This window comes from Rhinoderma darwinii, chromosome 1 (genome assembly GCF_050947455.1).
Source record: "Rhinoderma darwinii isolate aRhiDar2 chromosome 1, aRhiDar2.hap1, whole genome shotgun sequence".
In the NCBI taxonomy this organism is placed as follows: domain Eukaryota; kingdom Metazoa; phylum Chordata; class Amphibia; order Anura; family Rhinodermatidae; genus Rhinoderma; species Rhinoderma darwinii.
The window spans coordinates 342,234,018-342,259,232 of record NC_134687.1 but is presented as its reverse complement, the minus strand read 5'-3'; the positions used below and the strand labels follow the sequence as shown (position 1 = coordinate 342,259,232).

Genomic DNA, 25,215 nt, shown 5'->3' with positions numbered 1-25,215 from the left:
TACATTGTTTGTAGTCCTTCCAACTCATACACTCCTTTTGGATTCAGATACGCAAGTTTGTGCCAGCCCACGTCTTACGTTACTTCCCAGACAATATGGAATCTGGCCTCTGGTCTCCTACCCCTAGACATACCCAATTGTCCCAGACTTGACAAGAAATTATGCTCTTACATTTTAGCAGGTGCACAAAAAGCTTTGTAATTCTGGATACTCCCACACACCGCATATCTTCTTGGACGCAACAGGGCAGATTTAACATTGTGTCTGTCTCTAGAATGTGTTGAAAAAAGCGTCAAATTTGGACGCAATTTGCCACATTTTAGACTAATTTAAGAACATATGTTTGCGCCTCACTAGACACTTGTGTCTAGAAAAGGGTGTGTGGTTTAGCGGGGAAAGAGTGGATTAAAACGTGACAAAGTGCGCCAAACAAAAACTAAGCCAACCAAGAGTTGGTATAAGGCCTTATTCACACGAACGTGTTTAACGTCTGTGATACGCGCGTGAAAATCACGCACATATGTTAGTCACTGGGGCCGTTCCGACAGTCCGTGATTTTCACGAAGCGTGTCCGCTGCGTAAAAGTCACGACATGTCCTATACTTGGGCGTTTTTCGCGCATCACGCACCCATTGAAGTCAATGGATGTGTGAAAATCATGCGCGACACACGGACGCACTTCCGTGTGCTGCGCGTGATTCGCGCAACAGTTGTTACAGAAATGAAGGGACAAATAAATCCACCTTCATTTCTGTTTAACATAAAAACAGTGTCATAACGATGTCATATGCACGAAAATCACGCAGCCACGCACCAACTACACACAACACTGCAACGCACACAAAAAATGCTGCGTTTTTTGCGCACGCAAAACGCACACGTTTGTGTGAATAAGGCCTAAGGCAAAAAAAGATAGTCTAGCAAGATCCATCAAATTTATCATGAACTGTGATAAATTTGGTGCATCTTTTGCATGGACTGGATGGTAGCCTCATTATGTTAAGAGAAAAAAGTAATCCAATTTTTTAAATTATGGGACAAATTCATTGCTCACTTACGAACAGATATTACAGCAAAGCTCAAAACCTGCTTTGGCTTTCCTATCCAGTACTTGTAACAACTTCTTGCAGGTTTAAACCCAATTTCATTGTATTTTCTGATCTACCCTACACTGCACCAGACATGTGTTCTCTCTTCAAGCGGGACATCTGCACAACCAGAATACGGGTACACATGGCATACTTGCTTTGTATTTCCCCAACTATAATGTTATTTAAAGAGGCTCTGTCACCAGATTTTGCAACCCCTATCTGCTATTGCAGCAGATAGGCGCTGCAATGTAGATTACAGTAACGTTTTTATTTTTAAAAAACGAGCATTTTTGGCCAAGTTATGACCATTTTTGTATTTATGCAAATGAGGCTTGCAAAAGTACAACTGGGCGTTTACAGTAAAAGTACAACTGGGCGTGTATTATGTGTGTACATCGGGGCGTGTTTACTACTTTTACTAGCTGGGCGTTAGGCATGGGAGTGTATGATGCTGACGAATCAGCATCATCCACTTCTGTTCGTTAACACCCAGCTTCTGGCAGTTCACAGACACACAGCGTGTTCTCGAGAGATCACGCTGTGACGTCACTCACTTCCTGCCCCAGGTCCTGCATCGTGTCGGCCACATCGGCACCAGAGGCTACAGTTGATTCTGCAGCATCATCAGCGTTTGCAGGTAAGTAGCTACATCGACTTACCTGCAAACGCCGATGCTGCTGCAGAATCAACTGTAGCCTCTGGTGCCGATGTGTCCTCGCTCGTCCGACACGATGCAGGACCTGGGGCAGGAAGTGAGTGACGACACAGCGTGAGCTCTCGAGAACACGGCTGTGTCTGCACTGCCAGAAGCTGGGCGTTCTGAAGAGAAGTGGATGATACTTCTCATCAGAACGCCCAGCTAGTAAAAGTAGTAAACACGCCCCGATGTACGCACATAATACACGCCCACTTGGACTTTTACTTTAAACACGCCCAGTTGTACTTTTGCAAGCCTCATTTGCATAACTACAAAAATGGTCATAACTTGGCCAAAAATGCTCGTTTTTTAAAAATAAAAACGTTACTCTTATCTACATTGCAGCGCCGATCTGCTGCAATAGCCGATAGGGGTTGCAAAATCTGGTGACAGAGCCTCATTAAGCCGAACGGCGAGCGCTGTAAAAAAAATAAAATACAGTGCCAGAATTAATGTTTTCGGTTCAACCTGCCTTCAAAAAATGTGATAAAAAGTGACCAGAAAGTCGCATTTACTCCAAAATGGTACCAATAAAAACTACAAGTCATCCCACAAAAAAAAAAAAAAGCCCTCATACAGCTGCATCGGAGGAAAAATAAAAAAAGTTTTGTAAAAGTAGTAAAACATAAGAAAACCATATCAATTTGGTCATCAGTTGTTCGGTAGCGGACAACCCTTTTAACTGTATCACTGCCTGTCAGCAGGCTGTACAAAACAATACCCTATATCAGCAGTCCCCAACCTTTTATACCTTGTGAGCCACATTCAACTTTAAGTGATGGCTAGGAGACATTTCAGTAAAAATGTTAACATATTAAATGTAGAGAAACATAAAATTAGAAAATTTAAATATGCAGGTACATTTTTCAGCTTGAAATTTAACACACGGCTATTCCACCACCCAAACAGGTACTTTTCTGGGTATAGTATATGTCTAATATTGTTAATGTGGATGTTATGTTGTAGTAAGAGCATATGGTCACAACTTAGGGCTCCTTATAGCGAGCCACACATATTACTGGTACTCCCGTCAGGGGCCCGGCCACACGGATGAAGAAAAGGGGCCCGCCGGGCTGCCGTCGCCACCCCCCCTCGGACTGTTGCCCCCCCTCGGACTGTTGCCCCCCCTCCTCGCAACGCCCGCGGCACCCCGCCCCTAGCAACGCCCGCGGCACCCCGCCCCTAGCAACGCCCGCGGCACCCCGCCCCTAGCAACGCCCGCGGCACCCCGCCCCTAGCAACGCCCGCGGCACCCCCTGCATACCTGTTGTAGCTTCACTGGAAGGGGAAGATGCAGCATGTGCTGAAGCTGCGTGTGGAGATCCCGCCCCCCAGCTCCTCTACACTGCCGAACGGACCTGCAGGCTGGTGAGTATTTTCCCCTATCCATCCTGCTTCCCATCCCCCTGACCCCGTTTGTAGTATGTATAAAGTTGATTAGAATGTTTTTTGGTATTTTTTGGTTTTCCTAGCGTTTTTTTTGCCGCGATTTTCGTAATCGCGGCAAAAATGGCGCAGTTTTGCCGCGATTATATAAAAATCGCGGAAAAACCGCGTGATTTGTGTCGCAATTACAAAAATTGCATAAAAAAAGGATACAAGACATGAAAAGTGCTGTTAGGCTATATTCTCACAGCGCGGTCAAATCACGTTTTTGCCGCAATTTTGCAAAAATTGTGGCAAGAAAATGGGATTTCACCGCACTGTATTCAGACGGCCGCGTTCGGTCCGTGACAAACGGAGCGTGTATCGGCCATATTTCCCATGCTGACCACAATTCATGGAGCCGGACTCCTAGCATCATAGTATAGTTATCAGTGTTGCTGGGTGTCCCTGCCGCTCCGCGGGAATATTGTAATGATGCTTTCAGTACGGGACCGGGGACAGTATTCCCACGGGAAGGGAGGGACTATGATCATAGATAACTGTGATGCTAGAAACCCGGCTCCCTGAACTGTGGTCGGTCCGGGAAATATGGCCGATACACGCTCCGTATATCACAAACTGAACATGGACGTCTGAATAAGGCCACTTACTTGCCTCCTATTTTTGGTGCGGATTGCTCACTGAAAATTCACTACAAATTACAATATAAGGGCTTATTCACACGAACGTGTTATACGTCCGCACTACTAGCGTGATTTTTACTGGCGTCGCACGGACTTATGTTAGTGAATGGGGCCGTTCAGACTGTCAGTGCATTTCACACAGCGTATGTGCGCTGTGTAAAACTCACGACATGTCCTATACTTTGCCCGTGTTTCGCGCAGCACGCACCCATTGAAGTCATTGGGTGCATGCAAATCGCGCACGGCACACGGAAGCCCTTCCGGGTGACGCGCGTGATTCGCGCTACAGCTGGTAAAGAAGAGAAGGGAAACATAAAAGCCCCTCCTTCTTTACTGTGTTGTAACATCAAAACAGAGTGTCATAATGATGCCGGCTGCGCGAAAATCACGCAGCCACGCACCATATGCTGATGCCACATCGAACTTTTGCTCGCGCAAAACGCAACGTTTTCTGCGTGTGGAAAACGGACACGTTTGTGTGAATAAGGCCTAAGGCGATATTCAAACCGTGTGAGAAATCAGACGTGAAGAACGGCCGATTTGCAGCCGTGCGGGACCCGTTTTCACAGACTTGAGTCTATTGAGGGATCCGTGAAAACGCACAAAAATAGGACCTTTCCTATTTTTTTTACAGGCCCTTCACACGGTCTGTTAGAACAACGACCATGTGAATAACCCCATAGAAATACACGCAGCCGTGTGACGGCCATTAAAAAAAATATCCTTCACACGGACGATTAACACGTTAGTCTGAATAAGCCCTAACTCATGTGAATGGGGTTTGTCAGAACCTCATGCACGTGCAGCATTTCACCCCACAAATAAAAAAAATTCAGCTTCCCAGTACATTATGCGGTACAATAAATGGTGCCATGAAAAACTACAACTTGTACCGCAAAAAACAAGCCCTCAAGTAAAAAAAATTATAGCTTTTGGAAGGTGGAGAGGAAAAAACAAAAGTTAAAATCCAAAAAATGGCTGAGAAGGGAAGGGGTTAAATAAGCTGCATGCCTATTAGGGTATGTTCACACAATTCGCAAAAACAGTCTGAAAATACGGAGATATTCAAGCGAAAACAGCTCCTGATTTTCAGAAGTTTTTAAAGCAAACTCGTTTTTTTCGCTGTGTTTTTTATGGCCGTTTTTGGAGCTGTTTTTCTATAGAGTCAATGAAAAACGGCTCCAGAAATGACCTGCACTTCTTTTTCGCGGCCGTTTTTTTTACGCGGCCGTTGTAAAAAGAACGGCCCATCGGAACACAACGCCGTTTTTTTCTCATTGAAATCAATGGGCAGATGTTTGGAGGCGTTCTGTTCTGATATTTCAGACGTTTACGGCCAGAAAAACGGCAGAAAATAAGCTGTGTGAACATAACCTAATGTTGCAGAATTGTAACGTGTTTCATCCTTTACAATGTAAAGGGCTAATTTGCTGTAAATCCCCAGCAAATTCTGTAACGCACACATTGAGGAATTTGGTGCACAAAACCCGTATCAAAACCGCAGGTAATTCCGCAGGTAAATTCTGCACCTAATAGTGCGTTTTTTAATAAGTTTTTAGATGCGGTTTTTACTTTTTGATGCGGAAATAGGTGCAGGTTTTATGCTGCAGATTATTTTATTATTTTTTAAACTAGTCAGAAACAATTCGCAAGCGGAAACGCAAGATAAAGTGACATGTATCATATTTTCAAATACGCACCGCAGGTCAGTTTTCGTGCAGAAAATGCGACATGTAGATGAGATTTCTTGATCTCATTTACTTTGCTGGTCCTGTATTACACTGCAGATTTGCCGCACGAAAATACCCACGACAAATTTGCACGTGATAAGTATCGTGTGCATTTGGCCTAACAGATTTTTTTTTAACTCCCACTAAGGCCCCGTTCACAAATGTTGGATTTGATATGGATTCCGATGACATGTCGATGATTCTGCATCCCATGCATATGAGGTTTCCGCAACCCAGTTCACATGCTGTGAAAAATTTTCCACGTGTATTTTTGTCCGCACCATGAAAAGAAATCCACCACAGCAATAAGTAGCATGCGATTTATATTACATGGAAAAGCCGAGGATGAGCAACTTTGAATGACACTGGGACTTAGGCCTTGTTCACACAGCTTTTTGCAGGCAGAAACATCTGCCTTGAAATTCCTTCAGGCTTTCTCTGCCTACCATTGATGTCAATGTGAGGTCAGAGACGGAAATGCGTGAAGAAAGAGCATGTCGCTTCTTTCTCTCACGGGAAAAAAACACCTTCGCCTCCCGTGGAAATCAATAGGAGGCGATTTCGGACGTTTTTTGTCGCGGATTCCGTGGAAAAAAATATGGCAAAAAAACTGTGTGAACAGGGCCTTATTCTCGTGTGGATCTGCTACACGCTTGTAGCATCTGCGCCAGGAATCAAAGGGAAAGCCTCCGATTTTTGCTGTGGAAAAACACATTGAACTTTAATGGCAACGTAAGAGCGGAGCATTAGTGCTCCTTACATCCTCACAAGCGCTGCCCCCTCCCTTCCCCCTTCACATCGTGTTGTTGCCCTAAGTTTATCGTGTAGTCAGGAAATCTCCTACCTTACAGTATAAATAACGTAAACGATAATTCACAGGGCTCCATTATGTCCTTTTAGCCTCCGTCGGGCTGGTAGACGTCGGTTTACCTTATTTTTGAAGGATGAAATGACGTAGTAGACTTTGTTATTCCGGAGTCCCCAGGCAGCATCACGAGTGCTCTACCCGTGGACTTTGTCCCTGGGAAAGCTTCTGACATCACTGTCCATATATGTAAAGTGACATCAGAGGATTCTCTAGGGCCGGAATCCCTGGCCAGAGCATTGTCGACACTCCGGGCGTGTACTCAGGCTTTGTGTAGCTTCGGACGTCACTTTACATATATGGACATCAGGAACAGTGCCAGACTCCCTGGGCAGAGCGCTAGTAGAAGGCTCCAGCTCTGTTCATGGGCAGTGACTTCAGGAGTTTCCCCAGGGCCATTCCCCAGGCGACGTATCCCACTGTATGCCATACAGTCGGATACGTTTTAGCTAAATAGATCAAAATCCGGAGCATTAACCGGTCACTGCCTGCTCCATGGTTTCCTTCACTGTAATTGACATCGGCACCAAAATCAGTTAATGCGTATAACGTACAAACGTGAGTGCCACAATTTCCGTTGCCCACCCCCGGTAATGGAGGGGGGGGCCCAGACATCTTGGCTGTATGGGGCCCAGAAATTCCTGATGGCGGCCCTGCACACAGCAGACCATAAGTGGCTCCTGAGCCACTGGTTGGGGACCATTGTCCTATATATTTTAAGTCCCATATGCAAACTAGAGACCACTGTAACTGGTATAGTAGGGTTTACAGACAAGCAATCTTAAAAATGACTAAATACCTTCTAAAAATGGGAGGAGCTTGGCAGAATGGGCGTGTGACAAATTTACTATCATGTACGCCAGAAATTGGTAGTAAAAATTATAGTACATAATCTACTCAATTTCATAGCTGGAGTACATTTGACTTTTCAATGTATTACAGCCGTTGCCCCGCTCTCGATCGCGCGCACAGATGGCTGTCACACAGGACGAGAATGCTCGTCCTAATGCGCCAAGTGCCCGCTGCTCAGGACGAGCGTTCTCGTCCTGTGTCGGCAACCAGTTAAGCGGTTTTCCAGTGTCGTGGTCGTGTGACTGATGGGTACCAGGGTCCCATTGAACTAACATTTATCACCTATCTAATGGATAGGTGATAATTGTTTTATGCTGGATTACCCCTTAAATGTCAGATTGGTGGAGGTCTGCCCAATGGAACCCCAGTCCACGACAGTCGCCCAACTGCGACAAGAAGTTTGAACGGTGTGATGGTCATTCTACTGATACATTCAAACACTATAAAGAAAATGCATGGTGCCACATAGTGCAGGTAAATCCAAGGTGATAATACATCTAGGTAGAGACAATTACATGCTCACCTATAACGGTTGCGCTAAAAAAACAGGCACAACTGTTGTAAATCAAAAAGATGGTTAGTAAAAGTGGTGCTGCTGCCAAGATCCAAGCCGGTCGACCAGGAGGTCACCGCAACAAATAGGGCAATAAACAGAAAAAGATGGACCATACACCACGCTGCTACAATAGAGATCAAAAGGAGTGCGGAGACTAAGCAAAGTAAAAATAAAGTAATTAATTTTATAAAGATAATAATAATAATAATAATAATAATAATAATAATAATAATACAGGCAACGCGTTTCTACGCTGGACAAGAGTCTTCCTAAGGCCGTACAAAACACAAACAGATTTGGTCATTAAATACATTAGGATATTTGAAAAAAGCCGACAATGTATAGAGGTCAAAGTGCAGTCATGATGTCATCATTAGAAAAAAAAACACACAATATACAATTGGTTCAACCATTACAATGAGGAGATAAAACATCGGCAAAACAACGTATGAATGAATAAAACTTTAGCAATATAATTGATTAAAAGGAAAAAAAACAGAAAAAACAGAACTATATTCGAAAAAGAAGAAAAGATAAGAGCAGTACGGCAAAAAAACAAGGGCATTAGAACTACACACAAAGAAAGGAATACAATAGATTATCCACGAGACTGGAACAGCTCAGTGGATAGGTGATAAATGTTAAGTCTAGAATATGCCTTTAAAGAGGATTTCCACTCAATGTTAAAGGGGTTTTCCAGGTTCTGACAACTGATGACCTATCCACCGGATAGGTCATCAGTACATGATCTATGGGGGTCCGACACCCGGGCCTCGCACATATCAGCTGGTCCGATGCCTCCATGTACCAGACATACATGCCGTAAGCAGTTGGCTCCGGCCACACAAAATCGGCCGAGCCGCAGTACTGCAGCTCTGCTCCTATTCAAGCGAGTAGGAGCAGACCTGCAGCAGGGACGCTATGCTATGTACGGCGCCAACTGCTTCCGGGCTCCGTACATAGCACTATGTGCCATACCATCCGGTTCCCCCAAGTCATCAGTTGTCAGAATGTGGAAAACCCCTTTAAAATGCCATTCATTAGTAAAACAGACGTAGAAGCGCTAACCGAAATGTAGTTATTAAATTTGTTTTGTTATTGGATGACATTTAGCAAAACGAGTGAAAAGTGGTGCCATCGCCCATAGCAACCAATGATGTTGTGGATTTCATTCTCCAAAGGGCCAGTAAAAAATGAGAGCTGGGATATGATTGGTTGCTATGTGCAACTCCTCCAATTTTCCCTTGTACTTGTTTGAAGAAATCTCCCCCTTGTCCTTTTTCTATTTTATTTGTGACTATCACAACTCCTATGCAACAGATGGTACAATTGTTACTTTGTTTCGGTAGAACATGCTGACAGAATGACAGTTGATTGTCAGTTTCCTAGGAGCAAATTAAAAATATTACGCCCAATATGGCTGCACTTTCTGTTGACACTTTTGCAACAAAAAAGGAAGGAGAAATGACAGTATCTCGAAGTAAAAAAAATACCTAATTATCAACCTTTGGTAAACAAATTCTGATTTAGTCCAAGTCAAACAGCGACACAGTATCTGCTAAAAATGATAAGATCGCACAGGGAAACGTTGAAGTCGCAGTGTGATCACGATCTTATTAGTGGGTAATGTATGGCTACTAATTAATAAACATTTTGAATGTTCATATAGAAGTGTCAGCATGCTAGCCGCATCACTTATGCCAGTCAATCAGCTGAGGGGGGGCACGCTTCTTAGGAAACATTGTGCGTATTTGAATGACCCCCCCAGTTTTAAATCCTGTATGTTCCATCCACACAAAAAGCAGAAATGCTGCGGATTTGGGCAAGGAAAATCCACAGCGGATAACCGTACCAGTCATGTGGATGAGATACGAACAAATCTTATGCACGTGCTGCAGGATTTTTCCGCACGGAAATTGAGTAGAAGTGCATATTTTAAAATCCGCAGCATGTCAATTTCTACTGCGGATTTTCACCGTGGATATCACCCCTTTTAATATATAGAGGGGTGAACCTTGAGGATTTAACTGCCGGTTTCCGCAGGGCCACACGTGGCAGATTTTTCTGCCACATGTGGACCCAGATTTACAGTGGTTTGGAGCATACTTATCAAATTAAAGGACCGAACAGTAAGCAATTCTCTAAATGAATATTAGAATAATCTCCTTTACAAGCAGAAGCAATTCCAACAGCAAAGGAGCCACTAAAGAATACAACCGCTGATTGGTATTGCGTCAGTTCTAGTGTGAACACAATTCAAAGAATTCGGGGTTATTTTGACGTGGAAACCGCTTGTGAATCCGCACCAAGAAACGCCCCAGTCTATGGCAAAATTAGTGCATTTTTATTTTGACCTGCCAATGTCAATATTGCTATAGCAGGCATGGGAGCGTTCAGAAGGCTCCCGGCTGCTTTAGGAATAGCCCGGCTCCGGCGATCTTCCCGCGCGGGAACCGGCTCAAAGTGAAACAAACCTCAGATGCCGGTGGTGACACCTGATCCCAGCACCTGAGTGGTTAAATGCTTGCGATCAGAGAGGTCTCTGATCGCAAGCATTGCCGTTGGGTCCCTGCTGTGTAACACAGCCGAGGCCCAGTGGCTATTGCGCCCGCTCAGCTTCTGAGCATGCGCCATTTTTTAAAACCCCTCCCTGACGTAAAAAGGCATATTAGCGATGGGAAACGGTTAATAGCACTAGCGTTTTTCGATGCAGTTTAAATTGCCAGAAAAATTCTGTGTTTGAAGGAGGCCTAAAGGCTGCCATGAACGTATTTTGTGCACTACTCATGTAGGGATGCAGAAGAGAATTAGATTTCTCTACCATTGGCCGCCTCTATGATCAGAAAAGGGAGACGCTGCAAAAATAACTGTATATTGTAGTTTCTTAAAAATAACATTTCCTAATAGTTTGAAGTGTTAGGCTGGGTTCACACGAGCATGTTACGTCCGTAATGTACGGAACGTATTTCGGCCGGAAGACCCGGACCGAACTCAGTGCAGGGAGCCGGGCTCCTAGCATCATACTTATGTACGACGCTAGGAGTCCCTGCCTCTGCGTGGAACTACTGTCCCGTACTGTAATCATGTTTTCAGTACGGGACAGTTGTCCTGCAGCGAGGCAGGGACTCCTAGCATCATACATCACTATGATGCTAGGAGCCCAGCTCCCTGCACTGTGTTCGGTCCGGGTCTTCCGGCCGAAAAACGTTCCGTCCATTACGGACGTAACACGGTCCATAAAATACGCCACGAAAAACGCGAGTTGTTAAAAAAACATCTGAAAATCAGGAGCTGTTTTCAGGCGAAAATAGCTCCGGAATTTCAGACGTATTTTGTTACTGCGTGTGAACATACCCTTACAACAAAATGTTATGGCACTGTTCACACAGCATTCACCAGTTAAGTTTGGCATATACAGCTGGGGGAAGGGGGGATGGGCAATGTAAAATGCAGATGTACGCAGATTAAGCCGAATATAAATGGCGAATATGGTGTGAACAGAGCCTAACTATTTGAATTGTACACATACGAAATACGTACCAGGGTGCACCACTGAGGTCTACATAATGCAGCAATAGATCTGCAATTATATAAAGTGCATGCCTATGCCCTCACCTGAACACTCCTGGTCACGTCACTCCATGCAGAGGCAACAGGTAGTTTCCACTTTAAGAACAAGGCCCGTAATGTGCACATCATCTTGTCTACACCTTTAATAATCTCTTTCTATAAAGCAATGTCGTATTCGTCTGGGGATACAGAAAAGTATAAGACACTTCTGTTATTGATGGAACACGGACGGTCAATGATAATGTACAGGCACAGCAGCATGTAGTGACACCGTGCTGTTTAACACTATACAACAAGGTTCCAGGTCACAGACTGCACCAAGCTCTGCAACATAATCTTCCTGATCCTCTAGCCACACCCCCTGGCCTATTCCACTGGCTCTAAGTTATAGGGAGTCTGGGCTATACCATAAGCTCTAGCAGGGTAAAGCAAAAAAAAATACTAACCATTGCAAGTTGGACTATTTTTAGATAAATTATAATAAAAATTATAATATATATTTTAAAATTAACTGGATTTTATTTTTGGTTATAAATTTGGTTGTTTGTTTTTCTGCTATTTCTAAATTTTACTACTAAGGTGAAATCCAGTCAAAATGATCTTCTGAGGTGTCATAGATGTGAGGAGCTTTCACAGCCCCTGATTTCCAGAATAAAGGAGTGCTATAGCCAGCCTTTGGCACCACTCAGATTAAAGTTACTGGAAACCACAACATGCTAAGCAAATGGACATTACTACCAATGGCATAGTGCAGTATCCATAGCTGCCAACGGACCCGAATTTGCAGAGACTGTCCCTGTCAGGACATTGTGCGGCGGCTGGAGCTAAAGAGGACCCAGAGCTGCTAAAGAGAGGCCAGGAGCGAGGAATTGTCGCCTGCTTCTTGTGGTTTTACTCCTGGTATCGACTCCTGGCTACAATTCTGTCTCATCCTCTGGCTTGCTACATCCTTACTGCTAAACCGTTGACAACTCCGGCTACGTTTCTTACTTCAATTCAGTACAACCGGCGCCAATCAGTGACTATTCTGGGGACTGCAACCTGAGGAACCGACCTGGAAAATCCATACCTCCTAGCGGAGGTTAATATGTTGTTAGGATTCAATCATTGGTCTCAGCTGTAACGGTAGCATGTATAGCTAGGCAACGTTGAGGCCAGTGATCGGCTACCGTGGTCACATGGATGTACAGCACGTAATCGCTGCAGAAAAATAAACAAAGTCTGACGGGACCACCGCAATATTGGCGCTGGAGTGGCAGTTTGTGTTTTTATTTTTATAACATATCCTGCAGCCAGAATAAGTTCATTAAATCTTGGACAACCCCTTTAACCCTCTTAACGAACAGGCCTATTTTGGCCTTAATGACCAAGCACTTTTTTTTGTTTTTTCCTCCCCGTGTTCCTAGAGTCATAACTATTTTTAAGTCGACATATGAGGGCTTGTTTTTTGTGGGACGAGTTGTATTTTTCAATTGCACTATTTTGGGTGAATATATTATTTTTTTTCTCTTTATCAAAGATTTTTATTTTGAAAATATAACAATACATAAACATTTCACGTTTTTTGCAAAAAATAGAAATTTGCAACAGTGCAATAGTCACTGGTTTCGACCGCCCCCCCCCCCCCCCCAGTAAAGTGAGAAGTGACACTTATAAGAGCACTTTTGAATATATGGACACACAACACATAACACCAGACAACAAAGGGGAAACACATACAGACCAAGCGCCTCAGTTAGGCAATATAATTCGTTCAGAACATTCCATCTAGCCAGAGAGGTAGATCAGCACCACCCCGGAATCCAGACCACACCATCCAAGTTTGGACGAAGAGCACTGATTTGCCCCTATCAGCGGACAGCAACTCCTCCATCCTCATAATCCCGTTCACCTCCGTCACCCATTCCGTCAGGGACGGTACAGTATGCGACTTCCAGTGACGAGGTATCACCGTTCTCGCTGCGGTCAAGAAATGTCGAAAGAACCCCTTTTTGAGGTGTGGGAGTGATCCAGGAACCATAGAAAGCAAGCCTATGGAACCTCAGTATGGAAAAGCTTGTTGCCTAGATCAAAAATCTTTCCCCAAAAGGGACGTAGCATGGGAAAGTCCCACCAAATATGCAACATAGTTCCAGGAGCCCCCCCACACCTCCAACAATCAGCAGACACATCAGGATATATCCTATGTAACAAGGTCGGACAACAGTACCACCTGGTAAGTATTTTGTAGTTCTTTTCCTGGGCAAAACAAGACATCGGTAACTTATGGGCTAAAAAGAAAGCGGTACCCCACTCCTCTTCAGAGTGTCTAACCCCCATTTCCTCGTCCCATGCAGCAGTGAAGGACAATTGAGAAAAATAAAATTTTGGCAGAAGGATCCCATGTAAGTGGGACAACACATGAGAAGGGGCTGTGGGCAAGGACAAGTAGAGTTCCAGAGGAGTCTTATCCTGTAGTAATACCAGGCAGTCACCCATGGAAGAGAGATAGGACCGCAACTGCAAATAGGACCACCACATTGACCACCTCCCCGGGCAGGCAGCAGATACAGCAGTCATTGGCAAAACGGCACCGTCCGGAGTAAGAGTCTCAGACAAACATCCACCATTCCGTCTCTCCCAACAGAGGAATGTATCAACACCCTCCGCCGGAGGGAAGGAAGGGTTATCGAATAGAGGAATCAAGGGACCCGGGCGATGAACAAGTCCCGTAGTACCGAGGATCCGTTCCCATACCATGAGAAACTGACGTGTGAGGAAAGGTAGAGAAAGAGTTTGTCTCTGAAGGACTGACAGCCACGGCAGAGAGGATAATGCAAGAGGAGACATAGCCTTTTCAATGCGCACCCATTGCTTACCTGTTTCCGAACGGAACCAATCCACTACTCTCATAATCATCGCAGCTTGATGGCATCGTTTAAAGTCTGGGAGACCCGCGCCCCCGTCTACTTTTGGCCGGCTAAGGACAGCAAACCGTATACGAGGCTTAGAGGAGCCCCACACAAACTTGGTTATGGCCCTATGTAACACCTGGAAAAAACTGGATGGTACGGCAATAGGGACGTCTGGAAAATATATAGAAATTTGGGCAAGATATCCATTTTAACCGCATTGATACGCCCAAACCACGACATGCGGTTCCCGCCGTATTCCGCCAATTCCTTCAGGGTACGCTGTAGAATGGGCGTATAATTCAAACCATACAAATCTGACTGTTGCGTGGGGACATGTACCCCTAGGTATTTTAAGGACGTAGATTGCCACTTGAACGGAAAAACCTGAGCGAGATGGGCAGCCAGAGGGGGATCCAAAGAGATATTCAAGGCCTCCGATTTAGAGTAATTGACTTTAAAATTACTTAAATGACCAAAGCACTCAAACTCCTCCGTCAAAGATGGCAAAGAAATCATGGGAGTTGTGATGTATACCAGGAGGTCATCCGCGTATAACGCCAATTTATGATGCTGTGAGCCAACGCGTATACCATTAATATCAGGGTTGTTCCGCAGTGCCACGGCCAGGTGTTCCATGACCAGAACATACAAAAGAGGCGAAAGTGGGCACCCCTGTCTCGTGCCATTAGCAATAGACAGAGGATCAGATAATAGTCCGTTGACACGAACTCGAGCAGTAGGCCTATGGTACAAGGCCATTATCCTATCCACCGTAGTGGTGCCAAGGCCAACCTGCATCAGGACACTGCGGAGGAACACCCAGTGCACTCTGTCAAAAGCCTTTTCGGCATCTATCGAGAGTAAGCACATCGGTATCTTACGGGTTTGGCAGTATGACGTCAAAAGGAGGGTTTTGTTAGTGTTATCCCGCGCTTCCCGACCATATACAAACCCCACCTGATCATCCACGATCAAGCCAGGCAGTACCGGGGATAAACGAGAGGCAAGCAACTTTGCGAAAAGCTTCACATCTACATTGATTAGCGATATGGGCCTGAAATTTGCGCACAACGTTGGATCCTTGCCTGGTTTTGGTAGGAGAGTTATATGAGCCTCGAGGGATTGAGGCGCAAAGGGACACAAGGAGGACACCGAGTTAAAAACTTTAGTCAGAAAGGGAGCCAATTGATCTTTAAATGCCTTATTAAATTTGTTATTAAACCCATCGGGCCCCGGGCTCTTGCCCAAGGGTGACTCTCCAATATCACGCTCAACTTCGGATTCCAAAAAATCCTCCTCAAGCTCCAAAGCCACCCCCTCCTCCAAGGTCGGCAACGCAGTATCATGAACATCACGGTCGATTTTATCACGTAACGCCTCTGCCTGCATATCATGAAATTGACCTTTAATATTGTATAGCGCCGAGTAATAGTGTTTAAAGCAGTCAGTAATACCAACCGGGTCATGAACCTCACCGCCCAAGGGAGATGAAACTTTAGGGATATATGACGCTTGTGTACGGGGATGCAGCATCCGTGCCAGAGACCTACCGCATTTATCCGCATATTCGTAGGAGTGCTTGCGCATCCGATCCCTGAACCGAGCGTGTGACTGATCTATCAAAGAACGTAAGGATTCTCTCGCTGTAGTGAGCTCTGCAAAAATCTGTGAGGATGGAATCTGTTTATGACAGGATTCCAGATCCCATATCTGAATCAAGAGACGTGCAATAGCAAACCCCTTTTCGCGCTTCAATCGTGCCCCATTTTGTATCAGTACCCCTCGAATGACACACTTCAGTGCCTCCCACTGGAGTGGCAAGGGAGTAGCTTCATGTTCATGAACCTCAAAGAAACCGGTAAGTGAATCTTTAATGGCCGCCACGCATACTGCATCCAGTAGCAAATTGTCATTAAGTTTCCAGGATTGGAAATTAGGCAACGAGTTAGGAAATGTAAGGGTCAGAAACACAGGGGCATGATCCGACCAAACCATAGGGCCCACTTCAGAGGTAGGATGCCAGGTAAGCAAGTGGTGGCTAACCAAAAAAGCGTCTATCCTACTGTACATGTTATGCAGTGGGGAGAAATAAGTGTATTCTCTTACCTGAGGGTGTAGAATCCTCCACACGTCAATCAACTGCATGGAATGCATCACAGTTTTCAGTGCCCCCAAATGTGACTTAGGGACAGCAGATCTGCCCGAGGAGGTGTCAAGTCTGGAATCGAAAGTCAAATTAAAGTCACCTCCAACAATTAAAACGCCCTCAGTGAACTCCTCCAGGTTCCTTAAATACAATCGGCCCACTCGTGCCTGGTCCTTATTGGGGAGGTACAAATTAGCCAGAGTAAAGATCTTATTACGTATAGATAGCTTGAGAAAAACATATCGACCATCCGGGTCAACCAGAACATCAAGAATTTTATGAGAGAGTGACTTATGAATACATATACTGGCACCCTTGGACTTGGATTCCGGGTTGGTACTGTGGAACCAGGCCGGAAAATATCGATCCGTGAACTGTGGCGTATGGCCCACCTGAAAGTGGGTCTCTTGTAGGAACAAAATATGTACCCGCTCTTTATGCATGTTATATAAAATTTGTGAGTGTTTTTCTGGGACATTAAGCCCCCTAGCATTAAGGGTACAAGCCTTCAATTGTGCCATCGCCACCTCCCACTGAAGTAACTCGTAGAGCAATGCACTAAGCAGAGGCGAGACGAACAAAAACAGGACAAACAAGGAAGGGAGACACGACCACAAAGACAAACAGACAGGTGAAATAGTCACCCACTCCTTGAGCTACTCAAGGGGAAACAATCCAATATACACCGGATATAACCAGTGATTCCCTAAGAGGAGAAGTGTCAGGACAAGGTCTAGCCAGCGCCACGCACCCCCCAACCCAGTACAAATATCACACATCTAAGAACCAAAACATGAATGGAAAGAAAATCAAGGCAATTAGCTCAATATCACAAGAAAATGAAGTAATGGCCGACATTTGGTCAGGATCAAACAGAGATGCCAGCATAACAAAACATTCCCGGAGATGTACACATTTACCGCATGGATGTACAGGCATGTAATTAGTAAAAACGTAGATAATCACATAACATATATAGTGCAGTATTACTGGCAGCTGAGGAACATTAATTAATCACGGGCAAATGGCCTATCTGATCACCTGCAGCCCCCACCTAGAGCGGAAGAACAGACATAACGGGGTGTTACATGAAACACATCAGACCATCGCCTCCCAAGATATAAGCAGTAACAATTGAACTTAACAGGCCTAGTCCGACTGCTGGCCGGCAAAGAAACATCCAGACAAAATCACAGCGGATCAGCACGTCGCCCACCAGGACGACCCATAGGAGAAGCGGGAGAACGACCAAGCCTGCGTGGCCTTGGACGCTGCGGTGGTAGGGGGACATAAGGCAAATCAGGCAGGGAAACTCCCGGCACCCGGACGGCAGCACAGAAGTCCGGAACATCTCCTGGGTCTCGAACACTCAGCAATGTCCCGTCCCTGCGAACCTGCAGCTGGAAGGGGTTACCCCAGGAATAGGAGATCTCATGCTCTCTCAGCACATCCAGTAAAGGACGAAGCACTCAGCGTTTGTCCAGGGTCATCTTGGACAAATCGGATAACAACTGGATCTTGACTCCTTGTAATAAGACTTCTCCTTTATCTCGGGCCTTCCTCATGATCTGCTCCTTCAGAGAGAAAAAAATGGACACGGCATAGCACATCTCTAGGCCTATCAGGATCCGGGTTACGAGGGCCAAGAGTCCTGTGAGCCCTATCCAGCTCCAATGGATCATCAGCAGGACGCTCCAGCAGGGAGTTAAACAAGGACTGTAAGACAGGTATGAGTTGCCCCGGAGAGATATCCTCAGGAATGCCCCGGAGCCAAATATTGTTACGGCGATTCCGATTCTCATGATCTTCAGCCAGGTTAAAGAGCGCATAAATCTGCTAGGAGTGATGATCCAGCCGTTCTGTATGAGAGACTTGCTGCTGTGTAACAGTGGAAACGTCGCCTTCTATGCGCTGAACTTGATCGGACAATTGAGAGACATTATTCGTAAGAGCCTGTATCTCAGATTTGTAAGTCATCTCAAGACGATTCACATAACGCTCCATGTCCTGTTTAGTGGATAATGTGGCGAGCTGTTGTCTCAGGCCCTGTAAATCATCTCCCATGCTAGCAGAGCCAACAATGTGGGGAGAGGAATGTAGATCCAGATCCCGAGGAGAAGCAGGCATCGATGCAGACCCCAGCATGCCAGAGGATGAGGAAGGAGAGACCCGGGCGCCATGACTAACACCACGTGGCGAGAAGGAAGGAGCGGGAAGCGCCATGACAGTCCCAGAAGGACCCATCTCCACCCCCGCCAGCAGGGAAGGAAACGGACCCAGGGAGCCAGAGACCGAAGAGGGGGTACTCTCGGTACCTGATGCTGCAGCGGCAACCCCCGAAGAAGACTCCTCTGCAAGCGGGAACCCTGTTCCAGTTCGTCTCCCCTCCAGCGGCGCCATCTTGGGAGACGGCCCGGCAGCAGCGTCGGTGAGGAATCTTTGAATGGAGCCGGCTGAAGACATCTGCCTCGTACAGTATGGAGTCCCCGTGGTTGCCTTAGATTTCCTGACCATTAGGTAGGTCCAAGTGTGCCTTTTAGTATGCTTATGAGCAGGTTAGGGAAGTGCAGGAACGGAGCTCTCAAGCAGCACTTCTGGTCAGCGCCATGTCCAAGCCACGCCCCGTCGGGTGAATATATTATATTGATTAACTGTTATACGTTTTTTTTTTGTTGGGGAAGGAATTTAAAAAAACAAAACAGATATTCCAGCATTGATTTTAGCGTTACAAATTGACGCCATCCACTATGCGGTGTAAATAACATGTTACCTTTATTCTATGGGTCAGAACGATTATGGCGATTTGTATAGTTTTTTTTAATGTTTTTCTACTATTGCACAATTAAAACACTTAAATAATACAACCTAGCTTCGGCCTTAACCCCTTCCCGACATTTGCCGTAAGTATACGTCATGGAAAGCCTGTGCTTCCCGCAAAATGTCGTATACTTACGCCAAATGTTTGGCACCGGCTCAGAAGCTGAGTCGGTGCCATCATCGCCGGATCTCAGCTGTATCTGACAGCTGACATCCGGCTGTAATGGCGGTGTTAGGGATCTGCCAGGTACTACGTCTAGGTATACTCCTGGGATTAATCAATCCACACCTGAGGCCAGACCTGTTCGACTGACACCATCTCCCACCAACCAGGGTGGCAGGCTCAGGAGTGGGAGAGCCTATCGCGGCCTGGTCAGTCAGAGTTAGCTCCGCCCCCTGTCCTTTATTACCTGCTGTGTTCTCCTCCTCAGTGCTTGTAATTCTTTTGGATTCCTGGCTCCACTGCTGCTTGCTCCAGCCTGCTTCTGCCGTGCTTCTGCCTTGCTGCTGTTCTGCTTAACCCGCTTTGCTTTGCCTCCGGCTTGCTTCCTCCTCCGTGCTCACTTGGGTATACTCCACTTCATCCTGGTCCTGACAACTCATTCACCGCTCATTTCCTCGCGGCGTTCCGTGGGCTACTGCCCCTTCCCTTGCGTGTTCCCTGTTTGTCTCCCGTGCACTTAGACAGCGTAGGGACCGCCGCCCAGTTGTACCCCGTCGCCTAGGGCGGGTCGTTGCAAGTAGGCAGGGACAGGGCGGTGGGTAGATTAGGGCTCACTTTCCCTTCACCTACTTCCTGCCATTACATAATTACAAGCCACTTACCTAGTCTACCATTTCCCCTACACTGACGCTATCATGGACCCCCTTGAGACCCTGACCCAGCAGATGCAGGGCCTCTCCCTACAGGTCCAGGCCCTGGCCCAGAGGGTCAACCAGGGTGACGCTGCCGTAGTAGTTCCCCTCACCTCACCTCTAGAACCCGACCTCAAGTTACCTGACCGGTTCTCAGGGGACCGTAAGATGTTTCTCTCCTTCCGGGAGAGTTGCAGACTGTATTTCCGCCTTAAACCCCACTCCTCAGGTTCCGAGAACCAGCGGGTGGGTATCATCATATCCCGACTCCAGGAAGGGCCCCAAGAGTGGGCCTTCTCCTTGGCTCCTGACGCCCCTAAACTTTCCTCTGTTGATCGCTTTTTCTCTGCCCTCGGACTCATTTACGAAGAGACTGACAGGACTGCTTTAGCCGAGAGTCAGCTGGTGACCTTACGTCAGGGTAGGAGACCGGTTGAGGAGTACTGTTCTGATTTTAGAAAGTGGTGCGTAGCTTCTCGGTGGAACGATCCGGCCCTAAGGTGCCAGTTTAGGTTAGGATTATCTGACGCCCTGAAGGATCTGCTGGTTAGTTACCCCTCTTCTGACTCCCTTGACCAGGTTATGGCCCTAGCAGTACGACTTGACCGACGTCTCAGGGAACGTCAGCTTGAACGCTTCAATGTGCTCCCCTCTGACTTTTCTGCGATTCCCCCCGAGGTCCCGTCTCCTCGCCCCTCCACGGAGGACTCTGAGGTACCTATGCAACTCGGGGCCTCCATGTCCCCTCGACAACGTAGGGAGTTTCGCAGAATGAATGGTCTCTGCTTCTACTGTGGGGACGACAAGCAACTTCTGAACACCTGTCCCAGGCGCAAGAATAAAAAGCCAGAAAACTTCCGCGCCTAAGTGATCATCGGGGAGGTCACTTGGGCGCACAGGTATTTCCCGTTAATGTGAAACGCAATAAAATTTTGCTTCCCTTTCAGGTCTCGTTTGCTGGCCGGTCTGCCACTGGCAGTGCCTTCGTGGATTCTGGCTCATCTGCTAATATCATGTCTGTGGAATTTGCTATGTCTCTAAAAATGCCTTTTATTGATTTACCTTATCCTATCCCTGTAGTAGGTATCGACTCAACTCCCCTTGCTAATGGTTATTTTACTCAGCATACTCCTGTTTTTGAACTCCTGGTTGGCTCCATGCATTTGGAGCAGTGCTCTGTACTGGTGATGCAGGGATTATCGTCTGATCTGGTATTAGGTCTTCCCTGGTTGCAGTTGCATAATCCCACGTTTGATTGGAATACTGGGGATCTCACCAAATGGGGTAGTGAATGTCTTATGTCATGTCTTTCTGTTAACTCTATTTCTCCCCGGGAGGAGGTAAACACGCTTCCTGAGTTTGTTCAGGACTTCGCCGATGTATTTTCTAAGGAGGCCTCCGAGGTGTTGCCCCCCCATAGAGATTACGATTGCGCCACGATTTGGTGCCTGGTGCCAAGCTTCCTAAGGGTAGGATATTTAATCTTTCATGTCCTGAACGTGAAGCTATGAGGGTGTATATCCAAGAATGCCTGGCCAAGGGTTTCATTCGCCCCTCGACTTCTCCTGTAGGTGCTAGCTTCTTCTTTGTGGGGAAGAAGGATGGTGGTCTTAGGCCGTGCATTGATTATCGTAACCTGAATAAGGTCACCGTAAGGAACCAGTACCCACTTCCTTTGATTCCGGATCTTTTTAATCAGGTTCAGGGAGCCCAATGGTTTTCTAAGTTCGATCTACGGGGGGCATATAACCTTATCCGCATCAAAGAGGGGGATGAGTGGAAAACTGCGTTCAACACACCCGAGGGTCATTTCGAATACCTGGTCATGCCCTTTGGGTTGTGTAATGCCCCTGCTGTCTTCCAGAATTTTATTAATGAAATCCTGAGAGATTACCTGGGTAATTTTCTTGTTGTGTACCTTGATGACATACTGGTGTTTTCCAAGGACTGGTCCTCCCACGTGGAGCATGTCAGGAAGGTGCTCCAGGTCCTTCGGGAGAATAATCTGTTTGCTAAGACTGAAAAATGTGTCTTTGGGGTACAGGAGATACCATTTTTAGGGCAAATCCTCACTCCTCATGAATTCCGCATGGACCCTGCCAAGGTTCAGGCTGTGGCGGAATGGGTCCAACCTGCCTCCCTTAACAGGTTCCCGACCGCTGGCCGTAAATATACGGCCAGCGGTCAGGGTCTCTAAAGTCCGGCGTATAGTATATATACGGCCGCACTTCAGAGACTGTGCACGCGCGATCGCGTGCACACAGCTCTATGCCCTGGCTGTTGCTAACAGCCATGGGCACTGGGCAGAATGTCAGGGGTCAATCTTTTGGCCCCTGAACATGTGATCGCTGTGACAACCAATCACAGCGATCACATGCATTTCTGCATAGAAAACAGTGTGCACGCGATCGCGTGCACACAGCCCTGTGCCCTCGCTGTTACCAACAGCTCTGGGCACTGGGCAGAGTATCAGGGACCAATCTGATGGTCCCTGATCATGTGGTCGCTGTGAAAACCTATCACAGCAACCACATTTGTTTTATTTTGACTTTTCTGGCAGTAAATCTCCTGCCTCTTTTCTTCTCCTCAAACATTGTTTCAGTTTGAGGAGAAGAAGAGACTCGGGAGAATTGCTGCCAGAAGATTACAGTGAAAAAAAATACAGTTACACTAAAACATTCTCTGTATAGATAGATTTCTATCTATCTATACAATCTATCTATCCATCTATCTTTTTTTCTTTCTATCTATCTACCTTTCTTTCTTTTATTCTATTAGAATAGGCAGGTAGGGAGTATATAATTATATATATATCCACATATATATAATATATATAGCAATAGCGGTTTATTTTTTTGTTAGCGGTAGTGTAGATATATATAGCAGTTAGTTTGTGTGTTTTATAAAAAAAAAAAAAAAAAAAAAAATTTGTTTAGTTAGTGTTAGTGTTAGTTACGTTATGGCGAGGAAGTTGTTTAGCGCCGAGGAGGCATACGCCATGCTGTGGTCTGAGTCGGAGACCGCATCAGAGATGGCGTCCGAGATGGAACCTGTTTTGGGCAGTGACGATGACAGCGTCACTTCAGGTTCATCTTCAGGGGACGTTGTCCCTGATGCAGTTGAAACTGCAGAACTTGAAAGCGCAGGGCCAAGTAGCGCTGTAGCACGGGACAGCCTGGTCCCTCCAGTCCAGGCTCTTGTATGGGCACCTGCCCCATCTTTTGGGCCTAGAATCCACGGATTTACGGCCACTCCTGGCATAACCGTGGACAATACAAATTTTGTCCAAATGGATTACTTCCATTTATTTATAACGGACGACATCCTAAATCAGATTGTCCACGAAACAAATTTATATGCCACGCAATATATAAGGCAGAAACCTTCATCCACCCATGCCAGAGATTGGACGCCCACCAATTTGCAGGAATTAAAATTTTTTTTGGGGCTCACCCTAAATATGGGTATTGTCAAAAAGCCCTCCATTAGGTCTTACTGGTCAACAAGACCCGCCCAAGCCACCCCAGTATATTCTGCAGTAATGCCCAGGTCTCGTTATGAGACAATAATGAGGTTCCTCCACTTCAATGACAACGCACAGGCCCCCCCAAGTACCGATGCAAACCGGGATCGGTTGTTCAAAATAAGACCGCTAATAAATTCCCTGAATAATTTATTTCTGCAACTCTACACCCCTGAGCAGAATGTAAGTGTGGACGAATCCCTCCTCAACTTCCATGGCAGACTTAGCTTTCGCCAATATCTACCTTCCAAAAGGGCAAGATATGGCGTTAAGCTCTACAAATTGTGTGAAAGCGGGTCAGGATATACCACCGCCTTCAGGATTTATGAAGGGCGGGACCGCACAATAAATGTTCCTGGATGCCCCCCTGATCTTTCCACCAGCAGTAAGATCGTGTGGGAGATAATGCAGCCTCTACTTCACAAGGGGTACCATCTGTACTGTGATAATTTTTATTCGAGTGTGCCCCTGTTTAGGCATTTGCATGCTGCAAGGACTGGGGCATGTGGTACCATGCGCAAAAACAGAATTGGTTTTCCACAGCAATTAGTGGGGAAGCGCATGGTAAAGGGGGACTCCTGTGCTTATGCATCTGAAGAATTGCTGGCGGTCAAGTTCAGGGATCGCAAAGATGTGTATGTGCTAAGCACGATTCATACCGCAGGAACAGTGGCAGTGAGGGAAAGAGGGGCAACATCGGACAAGCACAAACCAGTGAGCGTGTCCGAATATAACAAGTACATGGGGGGGGGTGGATTTAAGCGACCAGGTTTTACAGCCCTATTTAGTAAAACGCAAAACTAAAACCTGGTACAAAAAAGTGGCCATTTATCTGTTACAGGTGGCAATCCACAACTCATTTGTGCTCTATAAAAAAAACAGAGGCAGAGACACATACCTGGATTTCCAGGAGAAAATTATTGAAGGCCTCATTTTTGATGTTCAGGACACCCGAGAATGCCCCCAGTCTGAGGATGTCACGCGACTGACTGAAAGACACTTCATCAGTCGGATTCCCCCAACAGCAACCAGAAGCAACTCCCAGAAAAAGTGCCGCGTCTGCAGAAAAGACGGGCACCGCAAAGATTCCCGATATTTCTGTCCCTCATGTCCCTCGCAACCAGGCCTGTGCATTGAGCCATGTTTTAAAAAATACCACACTGTTCTGAATTATTAGATTTTAGTTAATTTGTTGAAAATATATTTGCCCTACATTACGTTTTTATTTTTCCCCTGATTTTACTCCAAGGGTGAGGGAGGGAATGGGTGGGGGGGGTGGATGTCATGTTTGATGTTTTCTAAAGTTCATCTGCTGGAGAGCTCCATTTGCATTAACCTGAAATTTCTTATTTTAGAAAACCCCAAAAAATAAATTCCCATTATACCCCTAGATGAATATTTTGGGATTTCTGCTTCAAGAGCAGATATTTTGGAAGTGTTATAGAAACTCTGTTGAGTTTTGTAAAACCAGCTTTGAAAAAAAGCGATTTGTGAAATAATCTTCTTCTATCCTCCGCCCTCCTACATCTCTATGTGATAAATAAGGCCAC

At 46.0% G+C, this 25,215-nt stretch overlaps 1 protein-coding gene across 2 annotated transcripts in view; it reads right to left on the bottom strand.

The window, feature by feature from the left end:
- Positions 1–11,778, bottom strand: part of NIPSNAP3A (nipsnap homolog 3A) — a 51,834-nt gene extending 40,056 nt beyond the window's left edge. Inside the window, exon 1 of one of the 2 annotated variants that reach the window (XM_075825984.1) lies at positions 11,476–11,778. In XM_075825984.1, the coding sequence (XP_075682099.1) occupies positions 11,476–11,559 (84 nt within the window). In that variant the 5' untranslated portion in view covers positions 11,560–11,778. Of the gene's footprint in view, positions 1–3,052; positions 3,138–11,475 lie in introns of those variants that run through there. The other variant, XM_075825995.1, reaches the window with a different exon arrangement.
- Positions 11,779–25,215: the final 13,437 nt, after the last annotated feature.